Raw genomic sequence first — 25473 nt, forward strand, 5'->3', positions numbered from 1 at the left:
AATAAAAATTCATTTAATGAGCATTGTTAATTAAACCTGGAAATCAAAGAGGTCTGAGTTGTGGGAATTCAGAGGAGAAATGAAAATGAAGGGAGCTGTAGCTCGGGGCAGGAAGAGTGGAATTAAATTAAATGCAATGTGGGATTGTGTTTGTTAATGTCGATCACACATCACGGTGTATTACAGTTGGGGGTAAAGGGTTTGTTCTCTGCTCGCACACAAATTACACGCTGCCACCAATGGAAACTCCTGCACGGCAATGGGCAGCTCCCGGAGGGTGGCACGGTGAGACCGCGGGGACCCCGTGGGGACATGGCCCCCCCCCGAGCCCGGCCACGGCGTCCATGGGCCGCGGGGGGCCGTCTGCGAGTGCGCGCGTGTGGCCGTGGGTGTCCGGGTGCCGCGCGTGTGTGGCGGGGGGTGCGGGTGTGCGTGTGCCCGCGGCGCGTCCCCGAGCCTCGCTGCGCGGGGGCATCCCTGCACCGGCGGGGGAGTGGGCGGCCGCCTGCGTGGGCGCGTTACCGGGTGGGTGGGTGTGTTTGTGTGTGGAGGGGGTCAACGGGGGTCACTCTGTGCCTCTGGCAGGGCCGCTGCGCCGTCCCCGTGCCCCGCGGGGCCTCCCCGTCCTCCCGGTTCGCCCCGTCGGTGCCCGGTGCCGTGCTCAGGGAGCCGGTGCGGCGGGCCCGCTTCGCCCTGCCCCGGAGGGAGGGCCCAAGTAGAGGGAGGGATGGAAAGGAGGAGGAGGGGGGGATGGAGAGGAAGAGAGAGGGATGGAGGAGGGCGGGATGGAGGCGGGCGGGGAGGCAGGCACGCTGCCTGTCGTTGCTCTCCGGTTTCCCTTGGCTCCGTCTCGCCCGGCGCCCGTCCTCCCGCCCGTCCCCTCGGGCAGGGAGCCAGGCCCGGAGCACCCCCCAGACACTTCCCATTCTCTCCCCAGGTCCGGGCTGGGGGTCCCCAATCCCCGTCAGGGAGGAGGGGGCAGCGCCCCGGGGGGGTGTCCCGGGCTGTCCCGGCAAGGACCATCCCCGGGCCCCCCTCCGGCCACCATCGGGCGTCTGCGCTCACGGCCGCGGTCCCCGCTCCCTGCTTGGGCTAATAAAGTCAAACCGTAGAGCACTGCAGCTGTCCCGCAGGGCCCCCGCACCCCCGGGCCCTCCCGGCCCTCGGGGCTCGGGGCTCGGTCCCCGGTGCGGCTCGGGGTGGTCCCTGACAGGGCTCTCAGGCGGCGCGGCCCGGGGCGGGGGGAGCCGAGGGTGGCACCGGGGCGGCGGGAGGTGGGGGGGGGGGGGGGGTGCGGTACCGGAGCGGTGCGGGGAGCGGCGGGAGCGGAGCCGCCCGACGGCGCGGAGAGAGGCACCGGCCGCGCTCCCGGGGGCGGCGGGCGGCCCTCGCCCCCCGCCCCGGCCGCCTCCCGCCGCCGTCCCGCCGCGCCCGCCGGTCGCCGTCGGGGCCCCGCGGGAGCGGGCGGCGCGTCCCCGGCCCCGCGCTCTGACGCGCGCTCCCGGCGCGGCGGGCGCGCCCCCGCCGCTATAACTGGCGTGCATGGAGTCGGGGCCGGCGCAGAGGAGCGGGCGGGCGATGGGAGACGCCGCTCCGGCGGGATAGAGGGGCGGAGACGGGGGCACCCCCGGGGCCCGGCCCGGCCCGCCCGGGGCTCGCCGCGGGCCCGCACAGATGCTGGTGCACAGTTACCCGGGCATGGTGAGTGCGGGCCGGGGCGCGGGCGGGCCGGGCCGCACCGGGGGAGAGGGTGGGGAGGAAATTCGGGGCCGGGGGTCTGCGCCCGCCTCACCGCCGCTGTCTCCGCCGCCGCAGGACCGCGCCGAGGGACTGCCCGGGGCACCGGCCGGGGCCCGCCTGCCGCAGCTGCCCGCGCTCAACCAGGCGCCCTACGGCTCGGCACCGCCGCTCTGCCACACGCCCGCCGCCGACTTCCAGCCGCCCTACTTCCCGCCGCCCTACCCGCAGCCGCCGCTGCCCTACCCGCAGGGCCAGGAGCCCGGTTACCCGCACCTGGGGGACCCGTACGCGGCGCTCAGCCCGCTGCACCAGCACCAGCAGCCGGCCTGGCCCCCGCAGCGGGGCCGGCAGGACGACGCGGGGTTGCTCTCGCAGACCCACCGCGCCCTGGGGCTCGACCCCCGCCGCGAATACCCCACCGTGCCCCGCCTGCTCCACGGGCTGCCCGACGGCGGACACGGCCTCGCCGACGGCCCGCTGGGCCTCCACGGTCTCGGCCACCACGGCATCGAGGACATCCAGGTACCGGGGGACGGAGGGAGGGTGCCCGGGGGGAAGGGGGGAGAGGCACGGCGGGGACCGATCCCGCCGCCGTCTGTGCGCCCGGAGCGCGGGGAGCTCCCCGGCCGGGCCGGGCCCCCGCGGCGTCCGTACCCCCGGGCAAGGAGGGCCGCCGGGCCGAGGAGACCCCTTCCCGGGGCGAACGATTCCCCCTGGCCGGGGACGGCGGGTGGGCCGGGCCCACGCCGATCTGTCCCCACGGCCCGAGCGGCCGGTGCCCGTCCGCAGCGGGAGCCGCCGGCTGACGGCTCTTGCTTCGGTGCTTTCAGGCCGTGGACGACGGCGGGATGAACCTGCTCGATCAGTCCGTGATCAAGAAAGGTAAGAGCGCGGCGGCAGCGCGGGACGCGGCACCGGGCTGGGCCCCGCGCCTCGGGGCTCCCTCGCGTCGAGTTTCCCGCCCCCACCGCCACGGTCGTCCCGCGGGGCCGCTCCCCTCCCGTCGGGAACGGCTCGCTGCTGGCCCCGGCCAGGCTGAAACGAAAACGGCAGGTCCCGGCGGGTCAGCGGGACCGTGCGGCCCCGGCCCGCTGGGCTCCCTCGGGCCGTACCGAGGCCGCCGCTCCTTGCCGGTACCGGGGACCGAGGGGCCCGGACGGGCGGACCCGGCTACCGGGGAGCCCCGAGGGCCCAGCCGGCCGGCGGCCGCGGGTGGTTTGCGTGGGAAGCCCCGGGGGTGCCCCGGTGGGGCTCGGTGGCAGCTCCCCCGGCGCTGCCGGTCCCGCCGCCCCGGAGCCCGGCGCCCGGCGGCGGGGGATGCAGCCCGGGCCGCGCACCGCTCCGCACCGCCCCGGGCAGGGAAAGCGCCGGGCCGCTCCGGAGCGGGTTCGGCGGGGCTCTTACGGGGGGGAAGGACGAGTTTAACGGGGGCAAGGAGGTGGCGCGGCCGTAGGAGCCGGTGCTGCCCGTCCCTGCCCACCCCCGTCCCGCCGCCGCGGCTCCCCCAGCCCCGTCTCGCCTCGGCAGCGACCCGGGCCGGCGAGGACTCCCCGTCTGCGGCTCCAGAAACGGGGCTTTGCCCCGGGGCCCGGCGGGGAGGGCAGCCGCTCCCTCCCGGGGCCGGAGCGGGGCAGCGGGCAGGGGCTCCGCACAGCCCCCGGTGTCTCCCGCCGCCTCTCTTCATTTACTGCCTGTTCTCCCCCACCTGCTAAACAGCCCCTCCGCTTCCAAACAAAGCCCAGTGGTTAAAACAGCTCAACTCCGCAAAATATTTTTCTAAGAAAAACTTCACCGGGGCACTGCTGGGAGCGGGGGGGGGGGGGGGGGGACGTGAGCGATTTATGCGGCTGCTCGGGGCGATAACTCGTATGCGATATTCAAGCGCCGCTTTTGGCTTCTCCCTGCGATTTTTTACAAAAAATATGGAGATGGAAAAGACGTGTTTAACTGCTGCTCCGTGGCACGGTCTCCAGCACAGGCGGGCAAACGAAACGGCAGCCGCCCGTGCGGGCTCGGCGCGGGGTTAACGCGGGCGGCCCGGGTGCCGCAGCCCAGCGGGGTTAGGGCCGGGGTTAGGTTTAGGGCCAGGGTTAGGTTTAGGGCTAGGATTAGGGTTAGGGTGAAATGCCGGGAGCCCCGGGGCGGGGGCTGGCTCCGGCCGGCCCGGGCAAAACGCCGCCGAAACCGGGAGGTTTTTGGTTGTCGGCTGCGTCCGGGGGTTCAGCGAGCTCCGGGCCCAGCCCCCGGGAACTGCCCAGCCCCGGCAATCCGGGAAAAATATCCCGGTCGTGCTGCTCTTCCCCCGCCGACACTGGTCGTTACACGGGGGAGCGGCGTCCCGGTGCGTTACCAGTCCCCTTTCCATGAAAATTGTTATCCGAAGAACGCAGCCTCATCACACGCGGCATTTCAGTGGAGCATTAACGACCGTAATTTTTGTTAGCTTTAATTAGAACACACGAGAGGCGTTTCATTAAATAACCTTGCACGAGTCGTGGTTGCAGCAAGGTGCGGGGTGCTCTCCGGTCGGGCGGGAGCGCCGGCCGTGCCTTTGCCTGGTTCGTGTGTGGCAGCAGCACTCGCGGTGCCTTCACAAACCACCCTGCAGTGAGAATATTCGTCTGGAAGTTTGGTTGAACTTATAGTGGTTTAAGGGGGTTTTCTTTTTTTTTTTTCTTTTCTTTTTTCCTTTTGTTTTAGTTTTGTTTTCTGTATTTTTCCCCCTCCTTTTTTTTTTTCAAAACGCGGGATTACTTAGAAAATTTCGTCTCCCGTCGGGAGGATTTGTTGCTGTTTAGTGCCAGATTTGTGCCTGGAGAACCTCTAGTCATATTTTGCGGGGAGAAAAAAAAAAAAAAAAAAAAAAAAAAGAAATAAAGAAGAAAAAAAAAAGAAAACAACTCTGCCTGAAAATCGGGGTGCAAGGGTCATCTGCAGCCCCTGTGACCACGGACAGTTGATCTTTCTGCTCCTGTTCTTTTTTTTTTTTTTTTTTTGTTTGTTTGCTTTTGTTTTTGTTTTGTTTTGTTTTTTTTTTTTTTTTTTCCCCTGCTGTATTTGGGATAAAGATGCGAAATATATTTTGGAGAATAATCAGGTTTCGAGCGATGTCCCCGGGTGTCCCCCAGCGTCTGCTCGGGAGCTCGAAGCCCCGAGTTTGCTGGGGTAGCTGAGAAACCGATAAATCCGAAGTAAAGCGTGTGTTTGGTGGGGGGGACGCGAGCGACTCCCCGAAGCGGCGGGGACAGCGGCGGCGCGGCCGGGCCGGGGGCACCGGGAGGTGTCCAGGAGCGGCGGCAGCACCGGGGCCGCATCCTGCACCCCTGCCCGGGGCTCGGCCCGGTTTCGATGGCCCCGCTCCCCCTCCTCTGCCCTGGAAGCGACGTCCCAAACCCGGCGAGTGCGGCTCAAAAACAAGCTGGGGGGTTATGGAAGCTGCAGCCGGGGAGGGGGGGCCCAGATCCCGCCGGTCGCCCCCCGGGGAGCGGGACCGGCCCCGGGCGGCAGCCGGCAGCGGCGGCTGGTGCTGTGCGGGTCCCCAAAATTACCGGGCGGTTTGTTCCCCGGCGGGGAAGCGCTGGGAGCTGCCGGCAAAAGCCGCTGCAAACGCTCGAACCCGGCGAGTGAATTACTTTGCAGTCTGATTTTTATTTTATTTTATTTTTTTTAATATCTAATACCGGGTGGGTTTTCCGTCGCTGGCTGTGTCTCCCGGAGCCACAACGGCGGCGAGAGGTGAGCCCAAGGCGAAGCCCCGGACCCCGCGGCCGGAATGAATTACACCCTCGGAAAAAATGATTTAAATGATGAGAGGCAAATCCCGAGCGGTTTCCAAGCAGGCAGTGAAGGCGAGGGGGTGTGCAGAGGGACAGCGGGGGGTTCCCGGCGCGCGTCTCTCCGTGGGGAGTGAGGGTAAATGTTAAAAAGCGCAGTTTTGTCATAAATCGCGCCGAGATCTCAAATACTGCACCGGGGATGATTAATCCTTGAATTCCTGACGGTATGGCCCTCGGACAGAAACCTGATATAAATCTGTGCATGTGAAAACAGATAAATCTCCCCTTAATTAGTTGCCGAGATACTGTTGTCCTGGTTCAACAAAATATTAATCACCTGCCCCAAATCCCCAAAGCCACCTTTTAACTCCCGCACTTGGAGGCGCTTTTAATTCCAGCCAAGCTCGGGGACCCCCACTCAAAACCAGCACGAAACGGGAGGGAAGCACTGTCTGTCACCCCGCTTACATGCCCGTGGGGGGGGGACTCCGGGGCCCGTCCCCATCGCGGGTGGGTGGCATCGCGGGTGTCTCCCCCCTCCTCCGCGCACGAAGGGGTCCCGCCAGCCTGGAGCGAGGTGCTGGGGTGGCCCCAGCTGCGTGTTTGCTTCTCCCCCCCCCCCCCCTTTTCCTTCTTAAACCACCTTCCGTGCGGGTCGCAGTTGATGAGCACGGGGGATTTTTTTGTGGAGGTTTGGGGGATGCAGCGTGCTGTTACACCCCGGGTGTGTTTCCCCGAGCCCCTGTTTTTGCTGCAGGTGGCCTCGAATTTAGGAAGCGGCAGAGGGAGAGGAGAAGGGGGGGATATTGCCTCGGGGGGGGCTGGGGGGGATGGCACTGGGAGGCAGATCCGGCCTGGCCATGGGCCTCCAAAACTCCATTTCCACCATTTCCCCTGGGCCTGGCGCCCGTTCGTTATCCCCGAGGGCTGGAGGTGCTGGGTGAGGTGCGGGGTCCCTGGGGGGCCGGCTCGGCTGTGGGGCTGCTCTGTGTGTGCTGGGATTTCACCTGGAGCTACAAAGAGCCCTGAAAAACCCAGGATGAGCTTCCCCCCCCCCCCCCCCCCCCCGTCTTGGCCTGACAAATCGGGGGTATATTTAGGAATGAAATGGCTAAAATCTTCGATTTTAAAGCAGAGCTTTTACGAGTATCTTTTGTATACACCTTTGTTCGTTCTCTTGCTTTTTCAAAAGTATTTCAGAAATGGTTTTCTGTGTCTTTTTGTTGTTGTTGTTTTATATGTTTTGGGTTGGTTTTTGTTTTGCCTTTTTTTTTTTTTTTTTTTTTCCCCCCACTTCCAAGCATTTATATAAGACCAGGAAGATATTTGACTTGAAAGCAGTAAAATCAACTCTGAAAAAGTTTAGTCTGAGGCTCTGGCAGCTTTAGGTTACAGCAGCTACAGGCATTTTCTGCTCTGTTCACCTGCTGCCCTGGTGTTTAGGTGCCCGGGACAGCTACTCACAGCCCAACAGGAAACCCCCGGACAAACGGCCAGAGAGGCAGCGAGCCCCAGGCAGCCGGAGCTCCTGCAGCGGGTCCTTCCCTCGGCTGGGCAAGGAGAGCTGGGTTTTCTGTTTCTGAAATCAAGCGTTACGCCATCGCTCTCGGTAGCAAAAAATCCCACGGCTTGGTCATAAAATAAGGAGGGGTCTTATGGCTGTGACATCCTTTTGGGATCAGCGGAAAGCTTCTGATAGAGCCTTTTTATTACAAAGGAAAATACAAATCTCTTTCCCTGGCACCTGGAGCCTGGGGGCACGCTGGGGTGCAGGAGCAGCCTCGGGGTCTTGCCGGGGGGAACAGCGGGAGTGGGGGGAGCCGCAGGGGCCTGTGCATCCCGCTCGTGGGCAAGCGGTTTGGCTGCAGCATTTTACAACCCGGAGTACAGCCGGAGCAGGGTGCAGCCAGCGTGGGCTCCCGCTGGCCCCCTGGCGTGCGCGGCCCACGGGCGCCGCGTGGCCGGTGGGGACTGAGCTCGCCTGGCTTCGTGTCGAGGCGGCAGGATTCGGCCGCTGCGCTCTCCCTCGTGTTTGTGACTCGTTTCAATTTCCATCCAAGGCTTTTCGGCTGCTCCGGAGCGGCAGTGCTAGCGTTTCTGCTCAGGAATGTGGACCTGTTTGGCTGGATGCTGGACAGACAGATGGAAAGCTGTGCCTCAGAGTGCTCCAAGCCCACATTTAGAAATATTGCAAGAAGTAGCTGTCACTACTAAAGAATGCAGCAGAGGAGGGAGATTAAGACCGAGATCCTTAGATCCACTTGCCACCACACGCGAGCTCCCGGTTTTGAAGCAAAATCTCCCCGTGGGCTTCGCATGCGGGGCCGCCGGTGGGACCGGGGTGCTGGCGTGGTGGCAGCGGTGCCGTTTCTCCTTTGTTTCAGCGCAGAGAGGAACTGAGCTGTAAGAAACGTCGCGTGAAGCCAGATGTGGCAGAAAAAAAAAAAAAATCCTGAAAGAACGGTAGATTAGATAAACATCATTTCCTGTGACGAGCAAGGTAATAAATGAGGTCATCCCATAAAACACCTGGGGCTGTGAAGACACGTCTTTTATAAGACTGTCCACAGACGTGGGTGGAGGTGCTTGGGCTCCCGGCAGATGCGGGGTGCTGAGCTCGGCCGGCGCAGCCCTCCTGGCTTTCTGCAGCTTTATCTGCTGCCGTAGTTTGCCTGAGTGGGAAAAGGGTCTCACCTGGAACAAGCTGGGTCTTGACTGGAGGCTTTGCTGCCTTAGCGCCGCTCACAAAGGCTTTAAAGTTTAGACAAGCCCTCGCACACACCGCAAGATACAGCGTTCATCAAAACAGAGTCACACCTCCCGATCCGGGCGCTTCTCCCTCGCGCACACAGGCGTGCGTGGCAGGAACACCTACTAATCAAACAGTGAAACTTAAAAGAAAGTTTTTACTCTGAACTGCATCCAGATCACCATTCCTCCATTAAAATTATATTTTTAATGTCCTATAATTGCACTAGGATAAAACCAGGTGTGTGTTCATGTGAGATAACACACGCGGGTACCGGGGAAGGCTCTGGGCTTTGTCTCAACCTCCCCAGTGCCTCCCAGGCATGTGTTATCTCCAAGTTTCATGTACCTTGTCACGACTTACTGTTTAATTAGATGTTTTTAAATGAATTTTTTTTTCTTTGTTAGAAGTAAAGAGCAGTTCTTAAAGGGTAGGTTCAGAAAAGCCAGCTGGGGTTGCTTTTTGGCATGTGGCTTGTGAGTCAAACTGCCAGCGCTTCCCCTCCCAGAGGTGGACCCCAGGTGAGGCTTCTCCCTGGGCCGGTGCCGCGCGAGGCACCGCAGACATGCTGGGCTGGCTCTGGAGCACCTCCTCCTCCTCCTCCTCCTCCTCCTCCTCCTCCTCCTCCTCCTCCTCCTCCTCCTCCATTTCTGGGGCTGGGAGATGTTTTTGCACCTCGGTGGTGTGGCTGCCGCTCGGCTGCTGCAGACCCTGCTCACCGTCCGTGCTCATGGGTGAAGGGGTCACCAGGGACCAGCTGTCCCCGGCCACCCCATGGGCTCCCTCTGTAATTTGAAGAGCTCTGTAAAGGCATAAAAGTTTTTGGGGAAGAGCATAGAAGACGCTCCCACCCTCCTGGGTGGCAGGTTGCTGCCACACCACGACCCTGGATCCCACGGGGGCTGCTCTGTCCACCGGTGGGTTGGCAGCGGGGCCACGGGAGCAGCCTTGGCCGAGTGACTTACACCCCATGGTGTTTGTCCCCACGTCAGCCCTGTGAAGGTGGTGTCACCAAGATTGTGTAGATGGTGCCACACAGTAGGCACATGCCCCACGGAGCACCCACTCATGGCAGCGCAGACCCACGGGGACCCGTTGATGTAGCTCCAGCCCAGGCTCACACCAACTCTGCAGGAGAGCAGAGGCAAATATAGACCATTCCTCTCTGTTTAGTAATATTCTAAGATAGGTGATGTGAGAAAAAAAAAAAGTTTTCAATCTGTCTTAATTATTTGAAGAGCCTCAACAAGGTTCTCTGAAGTCCTAGACTAGCACCCTAACCACTAAACCATCCCACCCTTTCCTGTGTGATCCTAGGGAATTACTCATTCTTGCTGTCCTTCCATTTGTTTGTTTATTTTAATTCTTAATGGAGGAACTAATTAGCAAATGTGGATATAATGCTGGGAGCTGCAGCATGCTCAGGTCTCCATGCCCTGTCCCATAGCCAGCTTTGCCATGACCGGGTATCGCTTTTGGTTTGGAGAGAAGTTAAATGTTGTGGCTTGGTGGAAAAGCACAGCGAAGCACAAGGGAGTGAGAAGGAATTGCTAGAAATGAGCCCAAGCTACCCATTGCAATTAAACATCCCAGAACACAGCGTGCCTGGGGCTCGGGAGCGGGACGAGGGGAGCTGCAAGCAGGTTCACCTTCGCAGTCTGAAACGCCGTCGCAGCTTCTGCAGCATCTGCAGCGCGTGCTTGGGATTCCAGCCGGGCTGAGTCTCCCCACCCTCTATCTCAGGCATTTATCTGGCATCAGTCACCCAAGTGCCGAGGCGCCAGGGAGCGAGGGATGGGGTCAGGCCCTATTCCCTTCGGGACTGGTCCGACAGGTCCCAGGGAGCAAGCGGTGTCCCCAGCGAGGTGGCTGTGCGGGGACGGCGCGTTCCCCAGGGCTCCCTGGGAGCCCGTGGCGGCCCCACGGGCCCGGGAAAGCGGGGCCACACTCCTGGGGCTGGTGAGGGGCGAGCAGAGGGTCTGACCAAGGGTGTTCAGGGCTGTTCAAGCACCGGATCCCGCTCAGCAGGAGATGGGGGCAGCCGCCGCAGAAACCTCACCAGAGGGTTTGTAGATGCTGCAAGAGCTGTGCTGGTGTGTGCAGATGTGCCCTGTCCTGCACAGCCGGCTGGTTTCTGACGCTGTTTCTGTGGCTGGTCAGTCGTTTTCCCCGTGGGAAGATGGGGATGTTGCTCCTTCCTGGCAGCTCCTCCCTGGCACTGGGTTTTTTTCCCCTGGTGTGTGCCCTGGCAGCCGGGGCACGGTGCTGACCGGGCTGCAACTCATCTGCTTTGCTGGACCGTACATGGGTGGTGGGAACCCAGGGCATCTGCCGAGCAAGAAGTAAAAGTGTTTTTGCTGTGACAGTGGGCGAGCAGTGCCTCTCCCCAGCGCGATCCCGCGACTCTGCAATGGCAGGTGAACTGGCAGATTTACGTTGCTGCGGTCCGAGGCTCCAAATCAGAACCCTCCTGCATGCTCTGCAGATTGGCAGCGAGTTTTATATGAAGAATATTATTTTTCTATTATTATTCACTTCTAATCTTTGCTGAAGGGTCTTTTGCCCTTCAATAATCTAAATACGTTTTAACAAATTGATAGCAACATTACCGTGGCTTACACGAGATCCGCTGCTGCTCACAAAAGACACTGCATCTTTGTTCTCTCTTTTTAGATTATGTAGATCCAAGCCACACAAATTCAGGCGCTTCTATAGGGAATACAGGGAAAACCTCTCAAGCATGTTACTGTAAAATGGATTATACTGTTTAAACACATAAAGATCCCGTAGACTGGTTGCCAAAATGTAATGGGAGTTTGTGCTGCTAAATGAATAAACCTGTGATGGTTAACGCTACAGGGCAGAGCCGGGGAGCGTGTGTGAGTCCGGCACGGCTGAACGGGCTGTGGGGACACTGGATGAAAAACTTTCCTTGGCGTCAGCGTGGAGCAGCACAGATTTCCAGCTCCTTTCGCTGAAATCCTTGGGCTTGCCAGCGTCCCGTTTCAGTTTCTTGCCTTCCCAACACCTGCATGTTTTGTGCCGTGAAGCACATGGATTCTATACAAGCAGAGACAGAGCTACATAGGTCCATCCAGAGCAATTAATAATTGAACTGAATTTTAAGTAGTGGGATTTTTTGCCAATCTAGATATGAAAGAGCTTAGCTGCAGATTCAGAAGAAAATAATTTTGAATCAGGGGAGTGAAATAATCTGAATTACTGCAGTAAACTGACTTTAAAGTTGAAGTTGCAGAGGTACGAGTGAGAAGTGCCGTGTTCAGGGAGGGGACGGGGGCACTGCTGTATCAAGAGCAGCTCTTTCAACAAATAGCAGAACCCACGTGCAGTAAATATCTGCAAACACACTTTGACATTCAAGAGCAGAATCCAAATCCCTTTTCATTCATTTCCTGTGAAGGTTCAAGCACTTGGGTTTCACTTGTCAGGAGGATATTTTAATCATTAATATTTGCTGCTTTCCAGTAGGGTATTCCTGAGGTTACTGTTCAGGCTGCTACACCAGTGGCTTCCCAGACAGCACGGCCCAGTCCATAAAATGAAGTACGGCAGGGAAATGTGTGGGAACTCACAACAAATTGTTTGCGAGCAGTTTCCAAAAAATTCACAAAATATTCTGAGCAAGCAGCACATCTGAGGCCAAGTCATTCCTAAATGGTAAAGGAGGGAAACGCATTAGCTGAAATAATTAATTGCAAACTGCTTACTAATCCCCTTCCCAGTACTGAAGGAGCACAGGGTGCTTTTGTAAAGGTCTGAGTAAATTTTGTTTTTACGTTGATTGGCCATTCTTATCACGACACAATGTCCTAAGCAGGTACCATCTTTAACTGAGATGTTGTAACCACTGGTCTCAGGGAGGCTGAAACTTCCTGGCCCATCGCTCTGTCCCAGAGGTCCCCAGGAGACACCTGCAGTGACACATGGCAGGTACTTTGCTGGGTAGAACAGAGGCACAGAAAATAAAATACAATTAATATCACATGGCACCTTAACATTTTGTTCATAACCTCATGCATGGTTTGCATTGGAAACAAAATGTTAAGTACAGGAGCTTTGCATAGGCATGGGACCTCTCCTGATTAGCTTTCTCATGGGAATAGTTTGAGGCTGCCGAGCTGTATCCCTGCTCCCTCTTTCTTCCGAGGGTCCGAGATCCATTTCCCTATCAGGACTCGGCAATCTGGAAAGCCCAGAGATAAAAACAAGATTCTTTCCATCCTTCCATTTGAAAAGGCCTTCGAGCCTATTACGACGTTTCCTAGAGAGGCTCTTTGACATGGGGACTTGGTTCAGGTTGTGCATTCAAGATAAAGAAAATACCTGTATAATCCCCTCTGGGAAGAAAGGATAATTACAGACTGTGGGTTTGAAATATAGCTGATGGCACTGACCTCCTTCCCTGGACCATCAATAAATACCTCTCTGCTGAAGCACCAGGAAATTGAAGCAGCTGAACTCTGCAGCACCTCCTCGGTGAAAAAGGGCTGTTAAAGGGATGGTAGGAGCAGTTGCCTCTGGCTCACACCCACATGCAGATACTTCTTTATATATGTATCTCTGTCTTCTAATTTACATCAGAGACATTCAAACGAAGGTTAGATTAGTTCACTGAAAGCTCTTCCTGAAAGAGGGCAGTAATCCCTCGCTTTTCTGGAGCACCTTTCATCCAGGGCTACGCACAAACATCCATCAGCCTGAGCTTCCCCCAGCTGCCTGCCCAGAGTGGGGCAGAGCCCCAGGGACCCCCCATTTACTGCAGGGAGCAAAACCGGGGGGGCTCGGGGCCATCGTCACTGGACCTGCAATCTCACAGAAGCAAAACCTCAGCAGCTGGAGCAGGTTTGCCCAGTGCAGGTGTCCCCCCCTTGCAGGGGGGCACGACTCGGCCTCCCGCAGCCTTTTTTTGGGTTGGCCTGAACCCGCAGCGATGCCTGAAGCAGCTGAGCTGGCCGGTGCACGGCCCCAGAGAGGGACAGGGAGGGGGTCTGAGATGCTTTCGGGGTGGCTGGAGACAGCACTGTGCCTGAAGATGAGAGATTGCTTTGTCCCAGGTAAAAGGATTAACTGATACCCCTTTAAAATGCAATCTAAGCTGGAGCACACTCCCACTTTTGAAAGAGATGTTGCAACAAAAGCTCCAATATCCAGGGATTCCACGTTGCTGAGGAGGAGGATTTACCTGTAACGTATCTAAGCAGAGAAGAAAACAGACTTGTAAGACGGGCAGTGATTTGCATGTTCCCTCTGGACTTGTTTTTCCTCTTGCAGCACCCCGAGCTCCAGCTGGAAATGGAACTGAACAAATAACACCACAATAAGCAATTCAATTTCCAAGTACCACAAATTTTCCGGCTCACAAAACATTTTGCAAGCAGGTAGCGCATTTCTCATATGGAAATGAGTCAGTACTTCGTCTTTTTCTTTTTGTAGGTAAAGTCTCTTTTCCCTTAGAACCAGGAGTGGATGGTGTGCAGTCAGCCCTCGAGCACGGGCACGGCAATCCCGCAGCTCCCGGCAGCACCCACATGCGGAGCTGGAGCCCAGGCTGCAGTTGCCTCTTTTGCACTGAATATTTATTTGTAAAAGTGGCCGTTTCCAGGAATCACAGTGGTAATTTCAGACACAAACGCTTGTGAATGCAGACGAGGAAGGAGAGGGAACACAGGAGCTCATCACCCTGGACCACACGGGAGAGGGATGATGAGGCAGCAGAGGCAACCCAGGGCTGCAGATCCGTCTGTGCTGAAACTCGTTGGGGAAAAGCAGGAAATTCTGAGGCTTTCTAGCTCCCTGGGTGAAAGCCTTTGAAGAATAGGATTCTTTTGCTCCTTCTTCTTTGTACCTGGAACTTAAAAGCCGAGGGACCCACCTCTGCAAACCAGAACAAAAGTGTCAGAAACTTTATGCTTTATCTTGGGACACCTAGAAGGCACAAGGCTCCATAATCCATCCACTGGATTCACAGCTGAGCAATCATCGGTTCAGTGGTTCTTCTCTTTCACCCGGCTGCCTGGTATCTCCCGAAAAGCCTCACAGACACAAGGCTGTGGCATCCCATCGCACCCGCAGCATCGCTGGAGGTATTAGGACCTCGTGCTCACGGGGAATGCCTTTCCACACCTGTCTGCCTCTCCAAGGGGCATCATCACATCTCACGCTTAGGCGCTGGACCAACTGCTCCCGGCTACATTTACCACCCAGGAACTTCTCACCTGGAGAAATCTTTCATCCAGGGATCACTCAGCAAGTTTTAATTGGGTATCACAGCATCCCTCCCAGGTAGATATTCTTATCTTCATTTTGTTGCTGGAGACAGTCAAGCCCAAGCTGGGGAGGTGACCTGCCCAGTGTCATAACATAATTCCCTGGCAGAGCAGGGAGCTGGCTGTGGCCATGCCAGCCTGTGGCTTCCCAGGACACGGGAAGGCAACTGCACACAGGCAGGATGCTCCCCAGCTCAGGAAAGTCAAGGGACAAAGGCTTTGGCGTTCTTGGAACCCAGGACTTGTTTTGAAATCACGCTCCTTCTCTCTCTAAATCAGGAGTTTGCATGCCACAGCAAGTAGAGTTGTATGAATTTCATCATCTGACAGTTACACCCAGGGTATTTTTAAAAGACAAACTAGATAGGACTCAGCACAAAAAAGGCATCTCTGATGGGAAATCACCGTCCTCATGGGTTCAAAGGCACGAACCTGCTGCGTAGCACCAGGGCAGACGACCCGTGTGGGAGTTTGTTGCTCTGCACCGCTGCTCAATGCACTCGCAAAATGGGTAACGCGTTGTGAGTGGGTCCTGCCTCGTGCCGATAAAGGAGGCAGTGAGGTGCTGAGCCTCGTGGAAACGCTTCCCGGGCCGTTACACAGACAAAACGAGGGTAGTCTCCCTTCCCACATTCAGCAAGACATCGTGCACCTATTATTGACACGGTGTTGTTCTCAGCAGCTAGCTTCAAAATACAAGAGCATCGTGAGACAAGATGATGCAGTGACAAATATTTCACAGCATTAAAAAGAACGTCTGGAGTTATAAAAGCAGAGGCTGTACTTAATCAGCTTTCTATAGCTATTGCCCAAACGTTAGGAAGTGCTGTAAAGTCTGGATTGCTTATAAAAGCATTCCCACAGACCAGAAGTGCATGCATTCAGATCATGCCCATGTGCCTTATCCTTGGTAAATCATTTAACTTGTCCTGTGCCTCAATTTTCCCTAGCTGCAATAATGAGCCAGCTCACACAGGCACTGGGAGCGAGTTAATGACTCAAGTGGCTGGTCCTGTACCAGCACTGGGCTGGGGATTAGCAACATGTGAAGCTCTTTGAGATCTGTCAGCATAACCTTATTTCAAAATCAGTTTTCCCTTTCAAATCAGATCCCTCCAACGCTCATGCTGTGCAGCCCTGCTGCTCCCTGGCTCAGCTGCAGCATCCTCAGGACTGGAGGCTCCTGGGGCAAAACGCTTCACTGGGGCTTTAGTTTGTGAAATCCACAGCCGAGCTCACCTCTACATGAGGAGCTGAGTATCAGCAACACCAGTCAAGGCCTTTTGGATTTGCTAAATATTAGAAGTAGCAGGATTAATCTGGGCTAAGCAGCCCTCCCATGGGGAAAAAAAAAACCTCTCAGGAGCACCTGGCAGCTAAAGGAAAGAGCAAAAAAACTTCAGGGGGATAAAGTGAAGCAACCAATGACTGAGGGGTTTCGAGGAGCAGACTGAGTTTTTCTGTTTTTTTGTTTTTTTTGTTTTTTTTTTAACTTTTCCCCATACACATTTGCTTTCTCTCCAGTAACTCCCAGCACCATGCCCAGGGCTTCAGTCCCTCTCCTGCCATTCCCAACTTCCCGGGTGACACTAACCCTCTTGGCCGCTCATTTTCTCAAAAGCCCCCCCGCACCCACAGCACGTCTTGCTCATACAAGTCTGCCAGTAGCACAGCACCGACGTTCACCCTCTCGCTCCCCCAGATTCAGCTGCGTCTTTGCCACGAGGCTCCCGATCAGAGGCCACCAACACCGGTGGGGCTGGCTGCAGCGAGCCCAGCTTTTGCAAACGGCCTTTCCCCAGCGCTGCCGCAGGCTCCCCAGCTCACCCTCCATTCACCCATCGATCACACAGCTTGCAGAGCTCACATGGGGCCAGTTAGGAAACAATAAGAGCAGACAGCAAAAACGGACATAAGAGAAAAAGATGTCACACTCCGCAGGTTTCTGAGTAGTTGCTAAAAGCCTGAAGTCCCCTTCTTTCCATTTCCTTGGGTGAATCAACCCAAACACAGCCTTGCAGAGGGAGAGGCGGCTTGCGTCCTGCCCTTTAGAGCTTCCTGGGGTGGGGTGACCCAGCTGAGCCCTGTTCCACTCACCAGGCAGGGCCCGGAGGGAGGGGGCCAAGCACCTGGGCACCCGGTGGTTTGGGCACCAGCATCTGACCCTTTCCTCATCAGCCTGCGTAACGCGTTGGTCCATCGCTGCCTGAACGAGCATCTCTGGGTCGTGTTTCTGCTGAAAACCCCACCCGCCACGGTCATGAGTGGGAGCTGAGCCTGCCCAAGCCCCTGCCGTGGGGACGAGCAGGGCGAGAGCCGGCTCGCTGTGGGCAAGGTGATGTCCTGTCCCCGTGCCAGGGACAGGTAACTCCTACGGCCGAACCCAGGAAGCCTCAGGAGAGGTGACCAGTGCTGTGACGCCGACGTGACGTTTCCATTCCCAGCTGCAAAGCCCCGTGCCTTGCCCACCCGCTCCTCCGCTGCCCCCACCACCACCACCCCCCCCCCCCCCCCACGTCGTGGCTGTTCAGCACCCAGAAACCTCGTTGTGAAACCCCCGTCTCTGCTCCGGCGGTTTGTTTCTCTGCCCCGTAGCTGGGATGAAGCCCCGCCGTGGGGCTGGGTGAAGCCGGCTGGGGGCACATCCCGGTGGGGCCGGGTGCCCCCAGGCACCCCCCGGGGTGCGGAAGGCGGCAGCGGCGGCAGCGGGCGCAGGGGGTCGGCGTGCTCGCAACGCTCTCATGCTTCCTTCTTGTCTGCAGGCTGGCTCAGGTGCTCCGATCACCTGCTGCTTGCGGGAGCAGGAAAGCAGCAACTGAAGATCGAGGGGGACTTTTGGTTTACTCAGATGACAAGAGACAATTTTGGTTCCCCCAAAGCCAAGGAAACAAAGCTGTCAGGCTTTAATGGTAGCTTGTCTCCCTCCTGCAGCATGTTTATGGGCAAACAAGCTGCAGATCAGACCAGGCAAACAGCAGCAGGTGAGGCCAAATAACAATAATTAATAATTAATGGCGAACGTGGCTATGTTTATTGTTGTTGTATTGAGGCAACGTTGTCTAATGGATGAAGCACTGTTACAGGACTCCAGCGACCGGCTCAGTTTCCAGCGCTGCCGCTAACCTCTGCGTGATGCTGGGCTCGTTCTGTCCCTCCCTTCGCACGCCGTGCGCCCGCGGCCGAGGGTGCACGCTCCCCCGTCCCACCCTGCACGTGCCTCGGCGCAGGAGAGCAGTGCCAGTGCTCACACTCTGTGACGGGTGCCCGGTGCCTGCATGGTGGTTTGCTCGTGGCACGGAGCCGGGCTGGCCTGGCCGCTCCGGGCGTTAACCGTCGCAGCGGTAGGCTCTGGCTTACAGCTTGCGAGGGGGGTGTGTGTGTGTGGTGGTTTGTTTCTGACAGTAGCATCATTCCGAAAAATGCCAGTACGTGTTCCGAACGTGTCGTGGTGTCTCCGTGCTGTGCATCGGCATCCCTCCGTGCCTCCCCACCGCCCTCCCCGCACGCTGCCCGGTGCGCCTGGGCCGACGCGCAGACACGCCGGGGCTGCACCGGCCCCAGATTCCCAGGGGCTCCGGTGGTCACTCGCACTGGTGCCGGCTGGGTTTGCCTCCCGCCCAGATGCCACGCGGTGCACGGACGCTTGCGGTGAGGCACGACTCCCCTCTCTCCTGCATGGCTGCTCAGTCCCTCGTGTGTCTGCAGGTCCCCAGCCACGCATGCGGCTCGAATGCACGCCACCGCATGATTTCAGGCATGCACAAATCCGCGAGTATAGAAATGATGCAGAGCCCTTCGTGGACAGACAAAGTAGATGATACTACAAGCAACGCCTGCTCTCCAGGGGGGTCTGGTTTGGGGGTGGCCCTTGCTGCAGCAGAACCCACATCCGCTGGCTGCCTGGACCTGAAGTGACACACGCCTTGGCAGCAACGCGTGGGTATTTGTAAAACATGCTCTGACTTTTTATTTTAAGGGTGTCCCCTAGAGACAAATATAACCTGTTCTGGGACCGTGGAGGAAAGCTTTGAAGTTGCTGCTTCCTGGAAATAGCTCTGGTTTCTGCCATCTCATGGTGACGTTCCTGGATTTGTTCTTCCCTGAACGTCCCTCAACCAGCCATGGTCGTGGCAAACGCCAACCCCGCAGCTGCTGACTCCGGCGGGGCACCGGTGCATCCCGCCCTTCAGTCCTCTGACTTTGTACAAGTTTCATGCTGAGAGGAAACTTAATGTACTTTAGCTCCTTTCCATTCATCTTTTAGTCTTAAAACATTAGCCATTTTTATGTAACATGTGCTACTTTTTTATTGCCGCACTAACAAGTTGTTGAGCTATATTTACAATATGCCGATTGTAAGTGCCCCCTAATAGGTCCAGTCTACGTACCCTCCCCAATTAATTTTCGGGTTTTCTGTTTCATTTTGGGCATGTTTATTTCCTTTATAAAACCCGCATCTCGCCCTGGTATTCGTTGCTGCGTTACTTGCAGGAGCCATCTGAATGTGGAACAGTCATTACTGAGGAACCACAAAGAATGCCAGGGCTGAAATGATCTGAAGCGATGGCATTTGCAGTCCTCTTTGGATTCTTTCAAAACCTGCTTTTTTTTTTTCCAGAGTTAAATTGGTTATTAATTTCAGAACATAAAAGCCAAAGAGATTTGGCACAAGTTTCAGCCACAGTTCTAACCTATAAACCTTTATTGCGTCTAAGAACGTTTCTTACTGGAATGACGTATGGGAAAACTGTGCCCACTTCACCCCGGGTGCGATGCCAGGGGCCCAATGCGATGCTGCAGTCACCGCTGCCCGACCAACCTCTTGTGTTCACGGACTCTTGCCCATTCAGGAAGAGGAAATCTGTGCTGGATTAACTGGGTTTGCTCTTCTCAAGCTTCCTTTAAGCCAGGGATGATGAAAGTTCAGGGCTGCGGCTTGCTGTGGGGCTAATCCCAAAGCTGAAGTCAAAGAAGCTCTTTCCAGCGGTTCCTGTGGGCACCTCCTGGCAAACGCGGCTCTCGGCCACCCCAGCACCTCCCAGGCTTAACGCAGGGCACGACGCCGGCGCTCTGCCCTGCGGGCCCCGGCCGGCGGGACGCAGCCCCTGCGGAGCTGGGCTGGAGCTGCCACCCCGTCCCAGGGCCCGGCCAGCGATGGCACCCGGGCCGGCGCGGCGAGCCCGCGCTTCGCCCGCCAGCCCACCTCCACCGAGTGCCCGGGGGGAGGCAGGGAGGGGAGGCTGGTCACAGGTCCAGGCAGCGAGGCTGCGGACAGTCCCCAGCCTTCCAGGAGACCAGCCCAAAGCATGGGGGGTTACTTACAGTAGAGCTGCGAGGCGTGGGAAAGCAGGCGAGAGCAGAGTTCAGGCTTCTTCCATTATTTTTTTTCCCCTTTATTTAGTTGCGTTTCATCACCCCACCTCTCTTTTATTGAGAAAAATAAGGAACTAACTAAGCGAGGCACGCTGATGTCTGCGGACGGCAGCGTGGGGGTGCTGGGATCGGACGCGGTCAGGAGTCACCAAGCAGCATCCCTGGCTCTGGAGTCTCTCAGCCACGGTCTCCTCTCTCCCTTCCTTGTCTCCCAGTGCCCATCCCCTCGAAGGCCAACGGCACCACCATTGCCACCCTGTCAATGAGCAAAGACGGCCTGATCGGAGGGGTGACGAATCCCAACGAGGTCTTCTGCTCCGTGCCTGGCCGCCTCTCTCTTCTCAGCTCCACCTCCAAGTACAAGGTGACAGTCGGGGAGGTGCAGAGGAGGCTCTCGCCCCCCGAGTGTCTCAACGCCTCTCTCCTCGGCGGAGTCCTCCGCAGGTAAGCCGCTCCAAAGAGCTCTGGGACAGCCCAGGGACGCGGGGCTGCCCCACGTGCTGAAACGCAGGTGTAAGGCCGAAGCAGCCTGTGCGTTCAGCACCAGCTCTCACCTCTCAGATTAAGGGAGATGAGAAATTCTGGGGGGGCGATGTCCTGGGGAATAGCATCTTTGTTGCTTTTTCCTCTTTCCTTTCAAACCTAAAAGCTTAAACTGGAATTAGTTATAGTAATTTTAACATTAACTACATTATATTATTTTTTTCCCCTCCTTGTTTTTGCTTTTCAGAGCAAAATCAAAAAATGGGGGTCGGTGTTTAAGGGAAAGGTTAGAGAAAATTGGGCTAAATCTGCCTGCAGGAAGGCGCAAAGCTGCCAACGTCACCCTGCTGACATCCCTCGTGGAAGGTAAGAGTCGCTGGGAGTGCCGAAACTTCAATGCCCTTCATTTGCAGCTTTCCACAAACAAGAACACTTAAACCAAAGTATGTGTAAGCCACCACCAGAAGAAATAGCCCTGTGTAAGTCTCCCTGCTGATTCAAGCATGTCTGTCTTCTGAAACTCAGACATTTCTGTCAGACCAGTCAAATCCCACGGGAAAAGGCATCCACAGCCTGAGCAGGGCTGCGCGCTTCGTCTCGGCTGCAGCTAAGTGCGCAGCTCGTTTCTGGTTCTAATAACGCTTAGCCAGGTTCACAGAAATCAAATATAAGAGAGCTCGAATAAATTTAGCAGGAGCCAGGAATTTAGCAGCTGCTCTGTAGCACTGTGTACCCAGTTTGGACCCAACTCAGGTGCTGCCGAGCCCACCGCCCCCGGGCAGCATCGACCTGTTCTGCCGAGCTCCAGTACCACGCTCAGGTCGGGGTCTTGTCTCCTGTAAGAAGGAGATGCCCCGTATCCGGGTCCTTCCCTCCTGTTCCAGGAGAGCAGGGGACAACTGAGACATCGAGGCTTCGAGTTGCTTGTTTATCTGGTCCCCTCCCACTTTTTTGGACTATGGAAATGATGAGGTCGCCACTGCATCCTGGGAGAAAGGGACACGGGGCGCAAACAAATGCGACGACAGCTCCGACTCCCTTCGAGCTTTGGAATCCATTGTGTTTGCGCCCAGCGTGTTGGAGGCAGCTGCCTGCAGTTTCTGAATAGAAAATCATCTCCATTGTTGCCAGCAAATTAAATGACCCGCTTCATTAGGCGGAGGTTGTTACTGAGGGCAGTTGGTTCGTGCTGAATGAAAGGCTGATTTCCATTAAAAGAAAAGAAAGAAAAGAATGAAAGAAAGAAAGGAAGGAAGAAATGTACATTTTGACTTCAGGTGGCTGCTGATGTTTTGGTTACTGCTTACCAGCTTATAGTAAATAGAAGAGTGGTGCCATGTGTGCTCGATGGATATAATTTCCTCCTGCACATAAGTGTGATGGTACCGGGAGAGGTTTCACCCAGAGGAAGGTGCTATTGCATTGTCCTTACTCCGGATGCAGGAACTGGCTTGTGCCCCTGAGCCCCAGGCACCCTCTTTCTTGGACATTTGCTGTCCTGGTTTGATTTGTTTTTTCCCCTCTGCCTTCCCAATGTCTGTTCATTTAAGAAAACGCACTGGGTGTTTTTTGGAGTGCTAATGATACATTTTTCCTTGCACTGACCCAGAACCATTCCTAGAGATGGGGGAGGTGGAACCGCAGCTTCCCCTGGCAGCCCTTGCCCCCCACACCGAGTACTCGCCCTCGCTCGGGTCCCTGCTCCGTTCCTAGCTCCAGCGTGGACCCCGGGGAGCAGGAGGGCTATGTTTCAGCCTCAGAAACACCCTTAGGCTCTCAGAAAGAGGTGTCCGTGTTCAGACAGGCTCCTGGGGCTCCTCTGCCTGCCGTGACCTCCTGCCCCACGAACGCTCTCCTCCAGCCTCTCTTCCCCGGGGCTCTGACTTGGTGTGGCTTTAACACCACTTTCTAAAGCCGGACTGCCTTGTCCCCTCCACTGAAACCTCTCTAAGCCAGCATCCAAATTGCCTTTAAAATGTTCAGCTGTGTAGCCACTTGCGCACACTCACGGAGGAAATAAATCCTGGCTCCAGCACTGGCTCTCACCGTGAGGTCACACAGCCCTTTTTTATTGTCACAATAACTGTTTTTCAGCGGCTATTACTTTGTGATTGTTTTTTATTGTCACAATAACTGTTTTTCAGCAGCTATTACTTTGTGATTGTTTTTTAACATACAAACAACTGCAGTTCCAATGCTCTAGGTTTACCTTATTTGATCCTTCTTTGGAGGAGCTGAAGTAGAAAGTATTATCATTATATGGGAAGCACGGACACTTTCCCCATAAGGTGGCTTCACAGACTGAGCTCTGGGAGCTGGGGAGACTGTGATAGGATCTAGGTTAATGCTATTAGGATGGATGGCCTAATACGTACGAGCAGCAGGGGGGCAAGTCAAATTAGCTCTGCCTGCCTGACCGGGATTTCGGGTGTTGGGCTTGATCAATTGCCATCAGCTCTGATTATTTCCACAGGGACGCCTGGAGATGGATCAATTCCATCAATGGGTGGGCATTTCCACGGGGTGATGGATACGCTGCCTGTGTGTCCAGCCCGAGGGCCCCTGCTCACTGCAGGAGGATGTAAACCCCTTCCTTCTGCCCGCTTCTCACATCCCCGTTTCGTCTAGCGGTCACAGGGCTAAGGTCGCTTTTTCACTCTCCAGCCCCTGTTTAAATCTCTGCTCAATTTGGAGAGACCAAGCAGGAAATTTTAGAAGTAGGGAGAGAAAGGTGCAGCAAGGGAAGTGCCCAAGAGAGAAACAAAACACCTCTTCACACCTCATCCTGCTCTAACTCCGGCACCATCTTCATGCTTTTTTAAAAGCTAGCAGGGAAAGGAACCGACTTCTGTTTAGAGTTGGCAGCGGTTCGTTTGGACGTGCGGAGGCTAATTGTCTTACAGACGAGTATAAGAAACTTATGGTGGCTCAGCACCAGCCCAAGAGCCAAAGGCGGAGAGAGCTCTCGGGTGGCAATTGAGAGAGGAAAGTGCCCCCGTCCCAGCCGAAACAAGGCACAGCAGTGAGGTGGCCAGAGCTGCTGCAGAAAGCGCTGCCCTTCCGCGCAGGTATTGACGCCGCTTGTTAATCTGTCCTGCTCCCAGGCGAAGCCGTTCACCTGGCTCGGGATTTTGGGTACGTGTGCGAAACGGAGTTCCCAGCCAAGGCGGCGGCAGAGTACCTGTGCCGACAGCACTCCGACCCCACGGAGCTGCACACCAGGAAAAACATGCTGCTGGCTACCAAGTGAGTACAGACGGCAACGAGCCACCCGTGTGTTGGCATCCGCAGCGGGGGAGGGCGGCGTTGGCCCCCCAGCGCTTACTCCTCCGCGGGGAAGGGGTGGTCTGATGCCCTGCACGCGGGGCTGAAGGGCGTGCAGCGAGGTCCCGTGTTCGCGCGGGTCGAAAGGGCTTGCTCCTGCGTGGGAGGGGGCTCGCCCAAGCCCAGGGAGCATTTCGGCACGGCCACACGCGCCCCTTCAAAGCAGCACCGGCTCCAACTCCGCGCCCCGGGGCTTTCGCCAGGCTGGAGCCAAAAACTCCAGGAGGGGAGGCTGGGGCAGGAAAAGAGACCCCAAACACACCTCTATCCCTGCGGCTTTCCAGCAGCATCTGTAGTCACACAAACCTCTCTCTTTCAGGCAAATCTGTAAAGAGTTTGCAGACTTGATAGCCCAGGATCGCTCGCCGCTGGGGAACAGCCGCCCTTCCCTCATCTTAGAGCCCGGTGTCCAGAGCTGTTTGACTCATTTCAGCTTGATAACCCACGGCTTTGGGGGCCCAGCCATCTGCGCGGCGCTCACAGCCTTCCAGAACTACCTGGTAGAGTCCCTTAAGGGGCTGGATAAAATGTTCATGAACAGCACAGGGAACGGGCACACGGCCGGAGACTCCAAAGCGTCAGAGAAAGAAGTGAAGCATCGGAAATAACGTGCTGTCTCCCTCCCTCTCCCCGGTGGGAGCTTTCCCCCATCATGATAGATAGCACTGGGTGGGAAGATGACCCAGTGCACTGTTTTCTGAACTGCTACATTTGAACTTGGGATGAAACTCGTAAAGCAAACAAAGAAAAGACAAAAAAGAAGAATTAAGGAATTTAAGAAGAAAACAACTACAGTGGACGTAGTGAGATCGAGCAAATAAGCCAGGTTGATGGCTTTTGCCTTTTTTTTTTTTTTTTTTTTTTTTTAAATCGTGGATGCAGGAAGCCAAGTCATGTGCAATTTTTTTTTTTTTTTTTTTTTTTTAAAAAAAAAACCGTAGTGAAATCCTGACATGCTCCAGGAATTTGTTTCAACTGAAAAACTGAGAGGAGAGAGCAAAAGCCTCATCAAAGCAGGAACCAGAGGCACGAGCAGCAGAGGGCAGGGAGTTGGATCGCTGGCCGTGCCTGGATTTATCAGCTGGTTTTGACAGGCAAACACACAGGAAACCTTCCTATTTCCCCACCTGCAGCCCAGTCCTAAAGCCAGGCCACGAGAAAATTGCCAGCAGGACTGCTTTGGATTGAAAGCAGTTTCAGACTTCGTTTACAGTTTTCAAACCGAGACTCAAGGCAGATCTTCCTCCTGAGTGAGGAGCCCTGAGCTGTACCGCGAGGGGAGGAACAAACCGCACACCCGCTGAGTCCCAGGGCAGGAACCGATCGAGGAAAGCCTGCTGGGGATAAGGCAGGTTAAGTTAAACCCAGGACTAATTAAAACTCCACAACCTACAGATAACAGCACACAAGTTTCTAAAATTAATAATAATTAATAAAGCACAAGGAGCAGAACTTGAACCAGGCCAAACCGAACTGTTCTAAATCTGTATATATTTATTTATGTGTAATTAAAATCTGAAAGTTTTAAAATGTCCAGTGCAAGTTATTTATATCAAATTGAGTTTTGTTTTTTTTTTTTTTGTTTTGCCTTTTTCGTTTTGTTTTTGGTTTTCTTTTTTTTTTTTTTAAAGATGAAAGTCTTTGGATTTTCTGCCATTAGAAATGGGAATGAAGTTTTGGATACACAAAACTGTAGCATGGACAAGATAGGCTGTGATGATAATGACTATAGAAGTTCTGC

At 56.1% G+C, this 25473-nt stretch overlaps 1 protein-coding gene across 2 annotated transcripts; it reads left to right on the top strand.

Moving 5' to 3' along the window:
- Positions 1–1551: 1551 nt before the first annotated feature.
- Positions 1552–25262, top strand: TFAP2E (transcription factor AP-2 epsilon). Of its 2 annotated transcripts, XM_042793918.1 has the most exons (8): positions 1552–1701; positions 1816–2262; positions 2571–2622; positions 17315–17533; positions 20141–20369; positions 20656–20774; positions 23513–23654; positions 24052–25262. In XM_042793918.1, the coding sequence occupies exons 1-8, from the start codon at positions 1675–1677 to the stop codon at positions 24338–24340; spliced, it is 1524 nt and encodes a 507-aa protein (XP_042649852.1). In that variant the 5' UTR covers positions 1552–1674; the 3' UTR covers positions 24341–25262. The 2 variants fall into 2 exon arrangements, with proteins under 2 accessions (XP_042649852.1, XP_042649853.1); XM_042793919.1 differs by lacking the exon at positions 17315–17533.
- Positions 25263–25473: the final 211 nt, after the last annotated feature.

Source organism: Tyto alba, unplaced genomic scaffold (assembly GCF_018691265.1).
Source record: "Tyto alba isolate M040663 unplaced genomic scaffold, T.alba_DEE_v4.0 Super-Scaffold_20, whole genome shotgun sequence".
Classification (NCBI taxonomy): Eukaryota; Metazoa; Chordata; class Aves; order Strigiformes; family Tytonidae; genus Tyto; species Tyto alba.

What these genes read in the sequence shown, in the direction of transcription:
- TFAP2E (XM_042793918.1), top strand. Translation starts at nt 1,675, where the DNA reads ATGCTGGTGCACAGTTACCCGGGCATG. An exon ending in TGCACAGTTACCCGGGCATG is followed by an intron (nt 1,702 to 1,815) that starts GTGAGTGCGGGC and finishes CCGCCGCCGCAG; the next exon opens with GACCGCGCCGAGGGACTGCC. An exon ending in AACATGCTGCTGGCTACCAA is followed by an intron (nt 23,655 to 24,051) that starts GTGAGTACAGAC and finishes TCTCTCTTTCAG; the next exon opens with GCAAATCTGTAAAGAGTTTG.